Source organism: Odocoileus virginianus, chromosome 6, assembly GCF_023699985.2.
Source record: "Odocoileus virginianus isolate 20LAN1187 ecotype Illinois chromosome 6, Ovbor_1.2, whole genome shotgun sequence".
In the NCBI taxonomy this organism is placed as follows: domain Eukaryota; kingdom Metazoa; phylum Chordata; class Mammalia; order Artiodactyla; family Cervidae; genus Odocoileus; species Odocoileus virginianus.
In genome coordinates, this window is record NC_069679.1 from 48,649,645 (window position 1) to 48,665,171 (window position 15,527).

Sequence of the window (15,527 nt, forward strand, 5' to 3'; positions counted from 1 at the left end):
CAGGCTCCTCTGTCCATGGATTTCTCCAGGCAAGAATACTGGAGTGGGTAGCCATTCCCTTCTCCAGGAGATCTTTCCAACCCAGGGATCAAATCCAGGTCTCCTGCATTGCAGGCAGATTCTTTACCATCTGAACCACTAGGGAAGCCCTATGTTGTTTCTACCTTTTGGCTATTGTGAATTATGCTGTAGTGAATGTTTGAGTACAAATATCTCAAGATCTTGATTTTAATTCTCATAATATTTTGCAGTTTCTTTAGTGAGATCAGAGAAAGTACACTGTAATCACACACATTAATATTTTTATATCTTAAAATATTAATTCATGCTAAGTAGACTTTAAAAAGTCTATACTTGCACACATACTATTCCAGGTCAGATGTTGCTGCCAAAATGAGTTCAAGTCAGGTCAGTTTTTCCATCAAATAGGTTTTTAGAGCAACTTTCAATTTTTAGGACTTCTTTGTATTTTGAGGTTGAAGTAAACATTTGAGAATTTGTACAGCCATTGGATATTTTTCTTCCCTATATGCTTTTGGAAGTTTTATTGCTCTGGTAATGAAGGCTTACATGGCTCTGAAATGAGAAGATGATATTTAACAGTAATGAGGAACCAGAAAGCCATTTTAGTGCCAGGCTTTGGAGGCTGAAAAGTCATACAAACTCTAAAAATACTTAGAGGAAGTGTTTTTGAATTTTAAAAGACTTTTGTTGGAATGAAGTCTACAGTTTTGTTGTTGTTGTTCTCCTACAGAAAAAAGAGACTGTGGGTTTCTCAGTCAGCCCTCAAGCAGACAGAACATTTCAATTTTTTGACCACCATTTGATGGAATCCATTGAACTGGGGGATCCCAAAGTGCATGAATTCCTTAGGTTACTTGCACTCTGCCACACTGTAATGTCAGAGGAAAATAGTGCAGGTAAGTGCAAAGTGTATCTGAGTCTTGTTTTTTAAATTGGTATATTTTCATTAAAATGTTTGGAATTGGAAGGATTTTCTAATCCAAAACACAGCATCGCATGAGGGCTTTACCTATTACTAGCTTTTCTTTGTATTTATTTGTATACTGAATGTTTTCCAAAAGTATGGAGAGGCTTAATAAAAGAAAAAATTAGGAACAGTAAAAAGATGATGGTCTAGATAAGCCAGTTAAAAGGGATAAGTTTTTTTTTTTTTATGACTGAACACTGTATTTGCATACAACAATGCTTAAACTGATCTTTAATACTAATGCCAATAATTATATTTTTATCTGAGGATATCACAATGCCTTTAAGTAAATTTTTTTTAATCTCTGCCTTCAAGTTTATTTCATTTTTTAAGTTCTATTTTAATAGCTATCTGATTTTATTTTAATAATATATTTTCTTAGATCTCTGAGGATACTGATTATTCTTAATTTGAAATCTTTTGTTTCCTCTGCTGTGTTTCATTTTATGGAATGTTGTTTTTAGAGTTCTGTGTCTAACTTTCATGTTGTTCTCAAATGTTTTATTGTTTGTTGTTGCCTGTTCTTGTTTGTGTTTGAGCATCCCAGTTTGCCTCTTGGTGAATGTAGGTTCTGATAGCGGCCTGTCTCCCAAGATTGTTGGGGAGCATCACAAAACATTGCTTGTCTTTTGGGCATGGAGTTTCCCCCTTCCTGGAGTTCATCTGATACCTGGGCTTAACTTATCTTTTTCAAATCTAGTTCTGGGATTCTGTGTCAGAACTCTCATTTCAGAGAAAGTTATACTTAAGGTCTGGCCTAAAAGAAGGTATCACAGTCATGGACTCCCTTTCTCTTGTTAATTAATTTCTCTTATCCTTGTGGGATTCTAAAGCTATTTCTGGCTGTTTCCAGCTTTGGTCTCCAGCCCCAGTGTGAAAACCATGAAGGGTTCCTTAGGTGGATTGTGTACATAGTGTAGAAGAACATTTTCAAGGTTTCATCTTGAGGCAAATATCACTGTAGCCTGTTGTTGGAAGTAAGCTGGCAGGAGGAGGAGCCCAAGTGGTCCCGGCAAGCTTGAGTGGAATTCTTCAACTCAAGATCACTTCTGCTCTTCTCATTTGTTGATTCTGATTTGGAGAAACTTTGGGAGTTGCTTTTAACTCTGTATTAATTTTCTTTTTCAAATTCTTTGAACTGTGTTTTTCTCCTTTCTTATCTATTCATTTATCAAATCTACTTTTTATCTTTCAGACATTTCTCAAGTTTCTGGTTCACTGAAAATACTCATTCCTCTTTTATGGTATCACTACAATGTTTTCATATTGTGATATTTTAATATTTAAATTAATTTTTAATTGGAGGATAATTGCCCTACAATATTGTGTTGGTCTCTACCATACCTCAGTACAAATCAGCCATGGGGAAACATGTCGCCTCCTTCATGAGCCTCCCTCCCACCCCTTTCTACCCCTCCAGGTTGTCACAGAGCACCTGATTTGAGCTCCCTGCATCACATAGCAAATTTTCACCAGCTATCTAATTCTACACATGGTAATGTGTATTTTCAATGCTGCTGTCTATTCGTTCCACCCTCTCCCTCCCTCACTGTGCCCAAAAGTCCATTCTCTCTGTCTGTTGTTATATAATTAAATGCAATAAAACACAGATCTTAAGTGTATTGTTTGATGAATTTTGACCATTATATACACCCATGTAACCACCACCCCGATCAAAGTATTAATCTTTTCCATCATTCAAGAAAGATTACTCATGTTCCTTTCTAGTCCACATCACCAACCACTGCCCAAGCAACCACTATCCTGATTTTTATCATCAAAGATGAGTTTTGCCTGTTTTTATATTAATACTTAATATAAATGGAATCATACAATATGTATTCTTTTGTGTCTGGCTTCTTTCATACAATGTAATGTTTTTGTCATTCATCCATGTTGTCATATCAATCAGTGGTTCATTCTTTTAAATTTGAGTAACATTTCATTGTGTGAATATGTTTACCACTTTTATTCTTCCCCAGCCCTCTGTTCAGACATTTAGGTTATTTCTAGCTTTGGATTATTATGAGTAAAGCTGCCATAAACATTTTTACGTCTTTAAAAAAGTTAACAAATTTGTTTTTCATAAATACTTAGGAATGGAAATTACCTGATCATAACATAGGTATGTTTAAGAAACTGCCCAACTATTTTCCAAAAATGGTGTATCATTTTACATTCCCACTGTCAGTATATGAGAGCTCTTGTACCTTTACATTCTTACTAACATTTTAGTATTATTACTATTAAGTTGTACCTATTCTTGTGGATATGGACTGATCTCTTCTGCCATATAAAAGCATTTTGAAGTGAAGAGAAGTAAATGTGTGTATCATTTCAACTATTTCAATTTTTTCCTTTGAGATTTCAAATTCTTGGTGAAGGATTACAATACTAAATAAGGGGAAATTACATTTTTTTCTCCTTTTAAAGCTCTAATTATAGGATAGATGACTTAAATCCATGTATGTTCAAGAGCACTGGAAAATATAAACTTTACTTACATAAATGTTAGTTATGATAAAGAACAGAACCCAAATCTGATGAACTTAAAACTACATGACTCTATAATTTATAGCTGAGGGTATTGCTTTTATTTTAAGTGAGTGCTCTTTGTTTCATGGAGACATTTGGGAAAGTTGATATTCTCATTCCCTTTGCCAGGATAAAATTTCAGAAGCTAGAAGTGGAAGGTACAAAGGCTTCAATACAAGTTTTTTTCTATTTAGGTGGATGTCAGTTAAAGAGATAAAAAATTTAGAAAATTTTTCTTATTGCCTTAAAATCAGTCCTTTAAAATTTGTTGAAGCTTGCTTTATGGCTTGATATGTATTCAATTTCTGTGTTTTATGTGTGCTTGAAATAAATGTGCATTATCCAGTTATTGAAAATGGGGTTCTTAATATATCTACTAGATACTGTATGTTAATTGTATTGTTTAATCTTCTCCCTCTCTGGATTCTTTTGAGTACTTGATTTCTTGATTAATGAGAGTGTATTTAAATCACTATTATATAGTTAAAGTCGCTCGATCATGTCCGACTCTGCGACCCCGTGGGCTATATAGTCCATGGAATTCTCCAGGCCAGAATACTGGAGTGGGTAGCTTTTCCCTTCTTTAGGGGATCTTCGCAACTCAGGGATCAAACCCAGGTCTCCCACATTGCAGGCAGATTCTTTACCAGCTGAGCCGCAAGGTAAGCCACAAGCATGGTTGGATGCACTGTAATTGTGTATTCATTAATTCTACTTTGTTTTGCTAATGTTTGCTTTGTATGTTTAAGATCACATTATTAGATACCAGTTTAGAGTTAAATTTTTTAAAAATGAAAACATCTATCAATGTATATTTACCCTTTTTATCATCTCTAGTAACATGTTTGCCTTAATGTTTATTTTGTCTGATGTTAGTATAGTTATAAATGTTTATTTTGTCTGATCCAGTATAGTTACTGATGTTTCCCTCTTGTTAGTATTTGCATTGTTCAGTTTTCCATACTCTTCCCTGCCATTCTTTTTTTTTTTTTTAATGTTCTAGACACATCTATTGTAAATGGCAACATTTTTGATATTTAAAAGAATATCTAGTTTAACCAAACCAAATTGTAAACAGAACATTTAGTCAATTACCCATTGTTGATTATCAATATGTTTAGGTTCTAAGTATTTAATATATGGACTTACCTGTGGTTCAGTGGTAAAGCGTCCGCCTGCCAATGCAGGAGACACAGGTTTGATCACTGTGCTTAGAGAAGAAAACTGGCAAACCACTCCAGCATTCTTGCCTGGGAAATTCCATGAACAGGCTGTAGTCTATGAGGTTACAAAAGAGTCGGATACAACTTAGTGACTAAACAACAACAGCAACAATTTAATATATAATTACTGATAGATGTCTTTCTACCATCTTATTTTGTATTGTATATTTGCCCTATCATTTGTCTATCTCTTCTAGTCTTACAGATTTAGGTCAATTTTATTTCTATTGCCTTGAGAATAATATACATAGAATACGCATCTTATTTGTATTCTAAGAATTCTAAGAATACAGATAAGATTTGTATTCTTAGGTAATAGCCTAGAACTTTTAGCATAATTGATTCAACAAAGCCTAAGCCTTTTTGCACAAAAGAAGGACCTTAAAACACTTCAATACTAATAAACCCTGTCCTTATTTATATAGTATTTTTGTCTTATATTTTCTTTTTCAGTCCCTCAAGAGGTTATTTTTATGGTTTTTACAGTCAGTTTACTTAGATTTATTCATATATTTACGCATTTCTATGCTCTTTAATGCTGTCCAATCACTGAGCTTCTGCTGGTCAAAAATGCATTCTTTAGAATTTCTTTTAGGCAGAAGCTACTGGTAGTAAACTCTCAAAAACTTTGAAAACAACTTTATTTCATCCCTATTCTTTAAAAAAATTTTTTTTTTCTGAAGTATAGTTAATTTAAAATATTGTGTTTACAGATGTACAGAACAGACTTTTGGGCTCTGTGGGAGAAGGCGAGGGTGAGATGTTTCGAGAGAACAGCATCGAAACATGTATATTATCTAGGGTGAAACAGATCACCAGCCCAGGTTGGGTGCATGAGACAAGTGCTCGGGCCTGGTGCACTGGGAAGACCCAGAGGGATGGGGTAGAGAGGGTAGTGGGAGGGGGAATCGGGATGGGGAATACATGTAAATCCATGACTGATTCATGTCAATGTATGACAAAAACCACTACAATATTGTAAAGTAATTAGTCTCCAACTAATAAAAAAATAAAATATTGTGTTTAATTTCTGCTATACAGCAAAGTGACTCAGTTATATATATATATATATATATATATATATACATACATATATACACACACACGTATATATGAATGTATATATATACATTCTTTTTTATATTCTTTTCACAGGATATTGAATATAGTTCCCTGGGCTATACAGTAGGACCTTAATTTTTTATCTATTCTATATATGATAGTTTGCATCTGCTAATCCCAAACTCGCAATCCTTCCCTCCCACAATCCCTCTTCCCCTGGCTCATTCTTATTCTTAAATGATGTTTGTTGTGTGCAGAGGTTTAAGATGACAATTTTTTCAGCACACTGAATATATTTAACTATATTTTGACTGCTATTTCGGTTACTGCATGGTCAGCTGTTAGTTCAGTTGTGACTTGAACGTGATCAGTCCTTGGTTACTTTTGAGATTTCTTCTTCTTTCATATTCTTAGTGTAGGTATGAATTTTTAAAATATTTGTATTGCTTGGAATTCATTGAGATTCTTGAGTCTATAGAATGTTGTCTTTTTTCACTTTGGAATTTCCTCAGCCATATTATTTCTTCAAGTATGGACTCTGACTTATTTTCTCTCTTGTAATAGATCTTTAGTGTATAACATTCTCACTTTATTCTCTATGTCTTTTAATAATTCTTTGATTTTTTCATTTCATTTCATTTTTTAACTTCATCTTTGTCCCTCTGGGATATATTCTGAAATTTTCTCCATTTTTTTCCCCTGTACACCAATTCTTTCTAGTAGTATTTAATCTGCCTAGTACATCCTAAAGGAGATCAGTCCTGGGTGTTCATTGGAAGGACTGATGCTGAAGCTGAAACTCCAATACTTTGGCCACCTCGTGTGAAGAATTGACTCATTGGAAAAGACCCTGATGCTGGGAGGGATTGTGGGCAGGAGGAGAAGGGGATGACGGGATGAGATCATTGGGTGGCATCACTGACTCGATGGACATGAGTTTGAATAAACTCCAGGAGTTGGTGATGGACAGGGAGGCCTGGCGTGCTGCGATTCATGGGGTTGCAAAGTGTCGGACACGACTAAGTGACTGAACTGAAGTCTAATTCTTTTTTCGAATCTGATTAATTTTGTCCCTTTTATTTTGTTGAAATCCATTAAATATTTGTTTGTAGTATTTCTGATAACTTCAATATCTAAAGTTTTTAGGATATTATTCTCTCTGTTCTTTCTGTTGGTTCTAATTATATCTTGGCCATTTTATTTGGGACTTCATTTGTAGAAATTTTTCAGGTTCTGAGGCTAAGACTCCAAGAAAGGATTTGCATTTCCTTTAGACACTATTTGGGCTTTCCTTGTGGTTCAGCTGGTAAAGAATCCACCTGCAATGTGGGAGACCTGGGTTCGATTCCTGGGTTGGGAAGATCCCCTGGAGTAGGGGAAGGCTACCCACTCCAGTATTCTGGTCTGGAGAATTCCATGGGCTGTGTAGTCTATGGGGTCGCAAAGAGTCAAACATGACTGAGCAACTTTCACTTAGTCACCAATGTATATTTGCATCCTGAATTCACAATATCTGGATGATCTGTGAATTTAGGATGCAAATATACATGGAAGTCAATTTTCTGTTATAAGTTTTCAGCATAGTTTTTTTTCTCTTATAAATAGTTTTCCTTATAGGCACTCTTAAAATGGGCACTGTTTTCCAGTTTACCTTCATACTGAGAGAACATCCTTTTAAGTGGGGAGGGTGCTCAGTTTTAGGAAGTGGTCTCCTATTAGGCTTCTTTCCCTGGCCTATGTCTTTTCTAACCAAAGCCCTAAGATAATGGAAACCAATTAGTTTCAAAAATGCCCATCCTTTATTCCACCTGCATTTTTTTTCCTCAGTCTTTGACCTGAGCAACTGCTGCTTTCTTGCCAGTCCTGGGTACATGCAAAAATATTTAAATGCTTTTTTATTTATAGAATCTATAGCTGGTTCTAACAGAGGAGATTGATCCTGGAACCTAGTCCACCATGTTCCCAGAAGTGGAAGTTATCAATGTCATTTCATAATAGATGAAGTAATTGCTTCAATTTTTTTTAATTTCAAAAATTAATTTATGCCTATTGTAGCAAATGAAACCATACAACATAAAGATTTATAAAGGCAAAGGTAGTAATTTCTTCCTTGAACTTTATTTATTTATTTTTTCATTTATTTTTATTAGTTGGAGGCTAATTACTTTACTTCCTTGAACTTTAATTCAGTCTCTAGAGAGGTAACTAATGTTAACATTTGGTGTACATAATTTCACATTTTCTACTTGCTTATACATATATGCATATATATATATATATACGTATATATATGTAAGTAGTTTCTTTTTAACAAAAACAGAATTCTAGTACATAGATTAATATGCAACCAGTTTTCTTAACAATTTATCTTGGACGTTACTATAAATCAGTAAATATGGATCTAGCTTTGCCTACTTTTTTCTAATTTACTTTTACATACAAAGATAATTTTATATAGAAGGGCTTGCTTTATTCATGCTGGTTTTTAAGTGTATTTTAATTTTTTTCCCCCACTCATTCTTTTCCTCTCTTCTCTCCTCTTACTCCCACTCCAGCACATACTCAATACCAGGTACCAATTATTAATATCCTGGTTTGATTCCTTACATTTCAAGGGATTTTTTTGATGTATTTTCATAAAAAGATCATTAGTAGCAGACTGAAGAGGAATTTGTGATGTCTGCTTCATCACTCTTGTTGTGTTATCTTGCAAAAGTCACATAACATTTTCAGTCATAAGTTTTACCAGTATAAAATGGAAATACAGGCATACCTCATTTTGTTGTACTTCACTTTATTGCACTTCACATATATTGTGTTTTCTACAAATTGAACATTTGTGCCGAGCCTGCATCAAGCAAATTTATTGGCACTATTTTTCCAACAGCATTTGCTCACTTTGTGTCACTATGTGACATTTTGATAATTCTTTTAATATTTCAAACTTTTTCACCTGGTGACTCAGCTGGTAAAGAATCTGCCTGCAATGCAGGAAACCCAAGTTCGATCCCTGAGTGGGGAAGATCCCCTGGAGAAAAAATGGCAACCCACTCCAGTGTTCTTGCCTGGACAATCCCATGAACAGAGGAATTTGGCAGGCTACAGTGCATGGGGTCACAAAGAGTCAGACATGACTGAGTGACAAACACATATATTTCTCATGGTGACCTGTGATCAGTGATTTTTTGATGTTACTATTGCCAAAATATTATGACTTACCTAAGACTCAGATGATTAACATTTTTTTTCACAGTATTTTTTAATTAAATATGTATATTTTTTATACATAATGCTATTGAACATATAACAGACTACAGTATAATGTAAATGTAATTTTTATATGCACTGAGGAACCAAAAATCTCATGTGAATCACTTTATTGCAATATTTGCTTTATTGCCCTTGTCTGGAACCAAATCTGCAATATTTCTGAGGTATGCCTGTGATAATTTTAATAATCTCTACCTCATTGCCATGAGGATTATGTGAGTTAATTTATATTAAGTGCTTTAGCTTGTGAAGCTTTCTTGGCATGTTTCTAGTCACTGAAAATACAAAGGTGTGGTCTCTGACCTAAGAAGCTTTCCGCACAGGAGGGAGGCAGCTCAGGAATGAGTTTTTTCCTGTAAGCTGACAAGGGCTCTAGTAGTGTTATACACGGTGTCCTGAGAGTTCCGCAGGACAGGTGCCTGGTCAGCTGGTTAGTCAGTGGAAAAGGTCTAATTTCTACAGCTGACACTTGGGTTGGGTCTTATAGAATGAGTTGGAATTGATGTTGGATTTCTGTGAATGTTACTATTTTCAGTATTAATAATCTGTTTCTTTTTATTAATTAATCCACTTGTTTCTTTTCCTTTTAGGACAGCTGATTTACCAAGTTCAGTCACCTGATGAAGGGGCCCTAGTGACTGCTGCAAAAAATTTGGGGTTCATCTTTAAGTCTCGGACCCCAGAGACAATAACAATAGAAGAATTGGGAACACTAGTTACTTATCAATTGCTTGCCTTTTTGGATTTCAGCAATTTCAGAAAAAGGATGTCTGTCATAGGTATGTCATAGGTTGGTGGCTAAGAGTATTTTCGATCTTTTGATAATACTATGGTTATATGGAAACTTCTCAAGGATGATTTCACTCTAGTTATGTGCTGAGAGTTGTGATATGTGTTAACTTTTTGAACTTGTGTCATCCTCAACTTAGCCTCAAGTTTGTAGCATAACTAATGTCACGAGTGCTTATTCTGTGTCCAGCACCATCACCTTACCCTTTTCCCCATTTTCCTCCTTCATCCCCAAGCTGTGATTTTACTGTCTGTTTTCTGCTTCAGAGAAAAATTGCTCTTGTTCCTTTTCCATGCTAAAGGTTCTACCTGTTCCCATCTATTTTCCTTCCTTACTCACTCCCTTCTCACTTGCTTGTAACTTCCCTTTCTTCTTCATCACTGACTTCTTTCTTCAGCCTGCAACTCTATGATCATCTTTGTTTCCTTAAAGATATTGTTCTTATTCTGATCTCGACTGATTTTGCCACCCAATTTTTCTTCTTTCCATCACAACTTAATTTTTCAGGGCCAGTTTTTGATCCTCATCTTGGTTTCTCTTTTCTGCCTGTAAGGGTCAGGCTTCTGCTCTACTCTTCAAGAAGGAATTCCTTCTCAGCAGTTTGACATCACCTCTTAACTACCCAGTGCAATGACCTTCCCCCTCTTCCTTCTTTCCTCCCTTCCTCCTCCTCTCCCTCCTTCCCTCCTCCTTATCTATCTACTATCCATCTGTGGATCTGTCTATCCTTTATTATGGCCTCTATCTCTTTAAACTTAGTGACATTTGATACTGTTAATCTATCTGCTTCTCTTGACACTCCTCTTTTGGCCTCTTTGACCACACTGGCTCCTGGGTCTCCCCTTGTCCTGCGCTTTCTTTCTCAAGCTCCTTCTCAAGCTGACTGTTCTTCCTCATACTCTTCAGTGTTGGCGTCCTTTTCTCTTCTGTGCCCTCCTTGGATAATCTTGACCACTCCCATGGTGGTAGCTGCTGCCTATATTTTGTGTCCTTCCCATATGGTTCTTCAGCTTCAGTCTCTCTCTGAGGCCTCCACACACATTTTCAGGCTTCTTTTGGATTCTGTCACTGGGTTATACTACAGTTATCTCAAATTTTGTATGTCTAATATAGAACTTTGTCACAACTATGTCCTTATTAAAATTGTTATCTCTCTTTTGCTATATGTCAGTGTGAGTGAACTGAACACTTTACAAATATTTTATTAAATTCTTGTAATGGTATGTCACCCCCAATCAGGAGATGGGACATTTAAATCTCAAAGATTTTAAGTATCTTTCCCAGTATTGTCATGTATCTTGTTACAAAGTCAGTAAGATGCAGAGCAGATATTTGAATCCAGATTTGTCTTTCTCCAAAGTCTGGCCTCTTTATCCCTGTTGTAGGTCATGTGCTTTTGATACCTCCATCTGCTGTGTGCCTCTAGGTTACTGGCTCTCAAACTTCAGCTCCCATCAAAACCACCAGGAAGACTTGTTCAAATGCAGATTTTATTTATTTTTGCATTTCTAGCTTAGCAGTATATTTAAGAACTCTTTCCTTATCAGTACATAAAAAATATAATTTAAACATTTTAAACTATGTAAATCTTCACTTTATGGATTAAGTCAAAATTTATTTTGTCCCTTGCAGTAGTAGTATAGTAGTAGTAGTGCTAGTTGCTCAGTCTCCCTGAAGGAGACCCAAGTTTGATCCTTGAGCCAGGAAGGTCCCCTGGATAAGGGAATGGCAACCCACTCCAGAATTCTTGCCTGAAAAATTCCATGGACAGAGGAGCCTGGTGGGCTACGGTCCATGGGATCGCAAAGAACTGGACACGACTGAATGACTAACACTTTCATTTTGTCCCTTAGTGGTGGCCATTTATGCTATCCTCAAACTTTTGCTTTTACAAGTACTGAAATGAGTAGCCTTGTACTAATTTCATTTTGTACATGTGCAGTTATTTCAGAAAATTTATCAGAAATGAGATTGTTGGATAGGATAAACATGTTTTTAATTTTGATGGTTCTTGCCCAATTGCACCCATTGCAGGTATATCATTTTACAATCCCACCTCCATAGTATGAATGCCTTTCCCCCCATATCCTCATCAACATCAAACTTAAGATTTTTGTCAATTTTTAAAATGGCATGTAACAGTAGTTTTAGTTTGTACATTTTTATCATGGATGAGGTTGAGTTTATTTCCTATGCTTGAGATACATGTATATTTTCCTTCTGTACAGTGTTAGTACTCTTCACTCATTTTGCTGTTGAACTACTAGATTTTTTTCTTGTATATTTATAGAAGTCCTTATATATTAGGGAGAGAAGCCCTTTGTGATGTAGTTTGCAAACTTTTTTTTCCAGTTTGTTGTCTGACATTGGATGGTATTTCTAGCCATACATATAGTGTTTTTTATGTACCCTTCTTCTGTTTTTCTTTTAATATGACTGAAGTATTTTAGGGCTTCTACAGTTTGAATCATAGTTGGGAAGCACCTGGTAATTTAGAAGATAGGCAAATATGTGATTTGGAAAGATAAGTATAAAGTAAAATGCAGATTTTAAATGCTGTTAAAGTGCAGCCCTAGAGTTTTTGATTCAGTAGGTCTGGGTGGGGCTTAAAAGATTGCATGTCTCACAAGCTCCCAGGTGTTGCTGATGCTGCTGCATCACTGTTTGGACCACAGTTTGGGAGCCATTTCCTTAGACTAAGAGATCCTCAGATACTACTCTTTATTCTCCTCTGAGATACTCAGCATGCCTTGTACACTTTCTCACTGTTTGCATGGACTATTTCAATGCAGACCTCTCCTCTTCTCTTCCTTTCTCAGAAAACTCCTAATTGTCTGGGAATATTGATTCAGGTGTCACCCATTCTCTCCATTCTTTTCCTCCTTTCTGAATAACCACATTTTCCTTTGTTTCCCAGAGCCCCTTGTTCTAAGCACTAGTGTGATACCAGTCCTGTGATACTCACGACTTTTTCCTGTTAAAGTCATGCTACCTGAAGGCAGGGACTGTGCCCTAATCTTCATAAACTACCCAGGGCCAAGAAAAGTGCTTAGCACATAGTACATTCTCTAGGAATATCCATTAAATAACATTTAACCCAACATTTTACAACTTATGAATGTCCTGATCAACATGTTAAATCAATTTTTACTCTGAAAAATGTGTGTGTATGTAACAGTAGGACTTTTGGTGTCTTACTACTGGAAACTAGCCCTGGGAGATTGCTCTTAGCAGGTAAAAACCAAACATCATCTGAGGATGTTTATTTTTATTTTTCTGACAACAGGCTGTAGGCAGTCATTGTCAGTGTTACTAATGAGCACATATGCTGCTCTGGGTGTTGACCTGATGTTGTATCAGCAGGGACTATCTTCTATTTACAGCTTCAGGGAAGTGTTATTGATGTTGGGTTGGCCCAGAACTGTCTTCTCTTTGCTCTGAGGGTGTTGACAAAACCTAAGATTGCTACACAGGAAAGCTTTTGGCTTTTCCCCAGCATCAGTCACTATTACAGGGAAATCACAGCCTAACCACAAATGTCACATGTTTGCCTTAATGGATCCCATATGAAGAAAGGTAGTGTTCCACCGCAGAATGCATGGAGGCTTGGGGCTTTATGTTTGTTCTGTTTTTTAATCAGTTCTGTTTGTTTTTTAATCAGAAGGAATTTGAGAGACTCCACTAGGGTAGACAAGTCTATGTTTGATAATAAGACCAAAAAAACCCAACAGTGTCAGACTCATGATTGTCATGGGTTTGGTGGGGAAAATATCCCAACACGAAGTGTCAGACATTTGTTGCTGTTGCTGTTTCTTCTCCTCCTCCTCCTCCTCCTAGGTCTTCTTCTTCAAGCCTGTTTTAGACAATCATTCATTGAATAATGAATGTATAGTTTCAGTACTAGTGGTACTTTCATTCTGGGGCAAGAGCCCTGATCTATTCAGAGGTTTTAATTTATTCTAAATAAAAATAGATTTCTGTAAGTAATTCTGTCAAAAGGTATAAAAGATATAATATTTTAGCCACCTGATGCAAAGAACTGACTCACTGGAAAAAGACCCTGATGCTGGGAAAGATTGAAGGCAGGAAGAGAAGGGGACGACAGAGGACGAGATGGTTGGATGGCATCACTAGACATGAGTTTGAGCAAATTCCAGGAGTTGGTGATGGACAGGGAAGGCTGGCATGCTGCAGTCCTTGCGGTCACAAAGCGTTGGACATGATTGAGCAACTGAACTGAATTGATAAAATATACTTCATAAATAAGTATATGGGTGCAATCATGAGAAGTTTCTTCAGTTGTGTCTGACTCTGTGTGACCCAAAGAACTGTAGCCTGTCAAGCTCTTCTGTCCATTGGATTGTCTAGGCATGAATACTGGAGTGGGTTGCCATGACCACCTCCAGTGGATCTTCCCAACCCAGAGATCAAACCTGCCTCTCTTACGTCACCTGCATTGGCACAGGTTCTTGCGCACTAGTACCACCTGGGATGCCTTGAGAAGTGTATAGATCTCATTATATAGTTTTGGAAATATGTAAATAGTTATTTACATATTTACTAATTATGTAAATAAAAACAGATAAAATTCAAGGATAGTTATTAATAGGGCCAAATGGCAGATAATTATTAAAGAAGAATAAATTACAGTAGCTCCTTGTAAAGCCCTTACAAGATCTTTACATAAAGGTTTCTCAACTCTAACCTTTTAAGGATTATCAAAGTACAAATCACACTGAGATGTGACAGGCATTTCTAACCCAACTGCAGTATGGCAAGTATAATTATTCATCATCCTTCATGGTATTACTGTTGTATTTACTCTTCCAGCAGAAACCTGGAACCATTCCTGATTTTTTTCTTTTCTTTATATCACAAAGGCATAACTATTGCTTACAACAAATTTTTCATAATTATAATTTAACTCAATCAAGCAAATATTTATTAAGTACCTACCATGTTCTAGGAACCTGAAGCTGAAGTAGAATATGAACCTGAAAACTACTTTGTTGTTGCATTCTGGAGAAGATGGTGAAGCAGGGTAGGAAATAGGCTCAAAGGGGGCAGATCTAGATGATTTCTGTTTTTGCCACATTAAGGAGTCCATTATTCATTGGAAGGACTGATGCTGAAGCTCCAATACTCTGGCCACTTGATGCGAAGTGCTGACTTATTAGAAAAGACCATGGTGCTGGGAAAGATTGAAGGCAGGAGGAGAAGGGGACGACAGAGGATGAGATGGTTGAATAGCATCACCGACTCAATGGACATGAGTTTGAGCAAACTCCAGGAGATAGTGAAGGACAGGGAAGCCTGGCGTGCTGCAGTCCATGGGGTCACAAAGAGTCAGACATAACTGAGTGACTGACAGAGGAGTCAGACACAACAACAAAGGAGTCCAGACTTGATATAAGGGCAAAAGGAAGCAATTACGGGATTCTACACAGTAGTGTGAAGATGATTCACACTGTGTGTGATGGCTGTGTTATAGAAGAGTTTGGAGGGAAACAGGACTGGGATGAATAAAACCAATTAGGTTAATATGATAATCTAGGAAAGAGAGAAGGTGGCAGAGACCTCTTTGTTTCAACTGGATATGAGTGTTGAAGGGGGAGGGGATTTAAGTGATGGCCAGATAACTGATTTGGGAGACTGA

At 36.4% G+C, this 15,527-nt stretch overlaps 1 protein-coding gene across 6 annotated transcripts in view; it reads left to right on the forward strand.

Annotated features, from left to right (window-relative positions):
* Window positions 1–15,527, forward strand: part of ATP8B4 (ATPase phospholipid transporting 8B4 (putative)) — a 299,006-nt gene that overhangs the window by 211,049 nt on the left and 72,430 nt on the right. For all 6 annotated transcript variants that reach the window (XM_070469294.1, XM_070469295.1, XM_070469293.1 and 3 more), the window contains exons 15-16: window positions 755–920; window positions 9,672–9,860. In XM_070469294.1, the coding sequence (XP_070325395.1) occupies window positions 755–920; window positions 9,672–9,860 (355 nt within the window). The remainder of the gene's footprint in view (window positions 1–754; window positions 921–9,671; window positions 9,861–15,527) is intronic.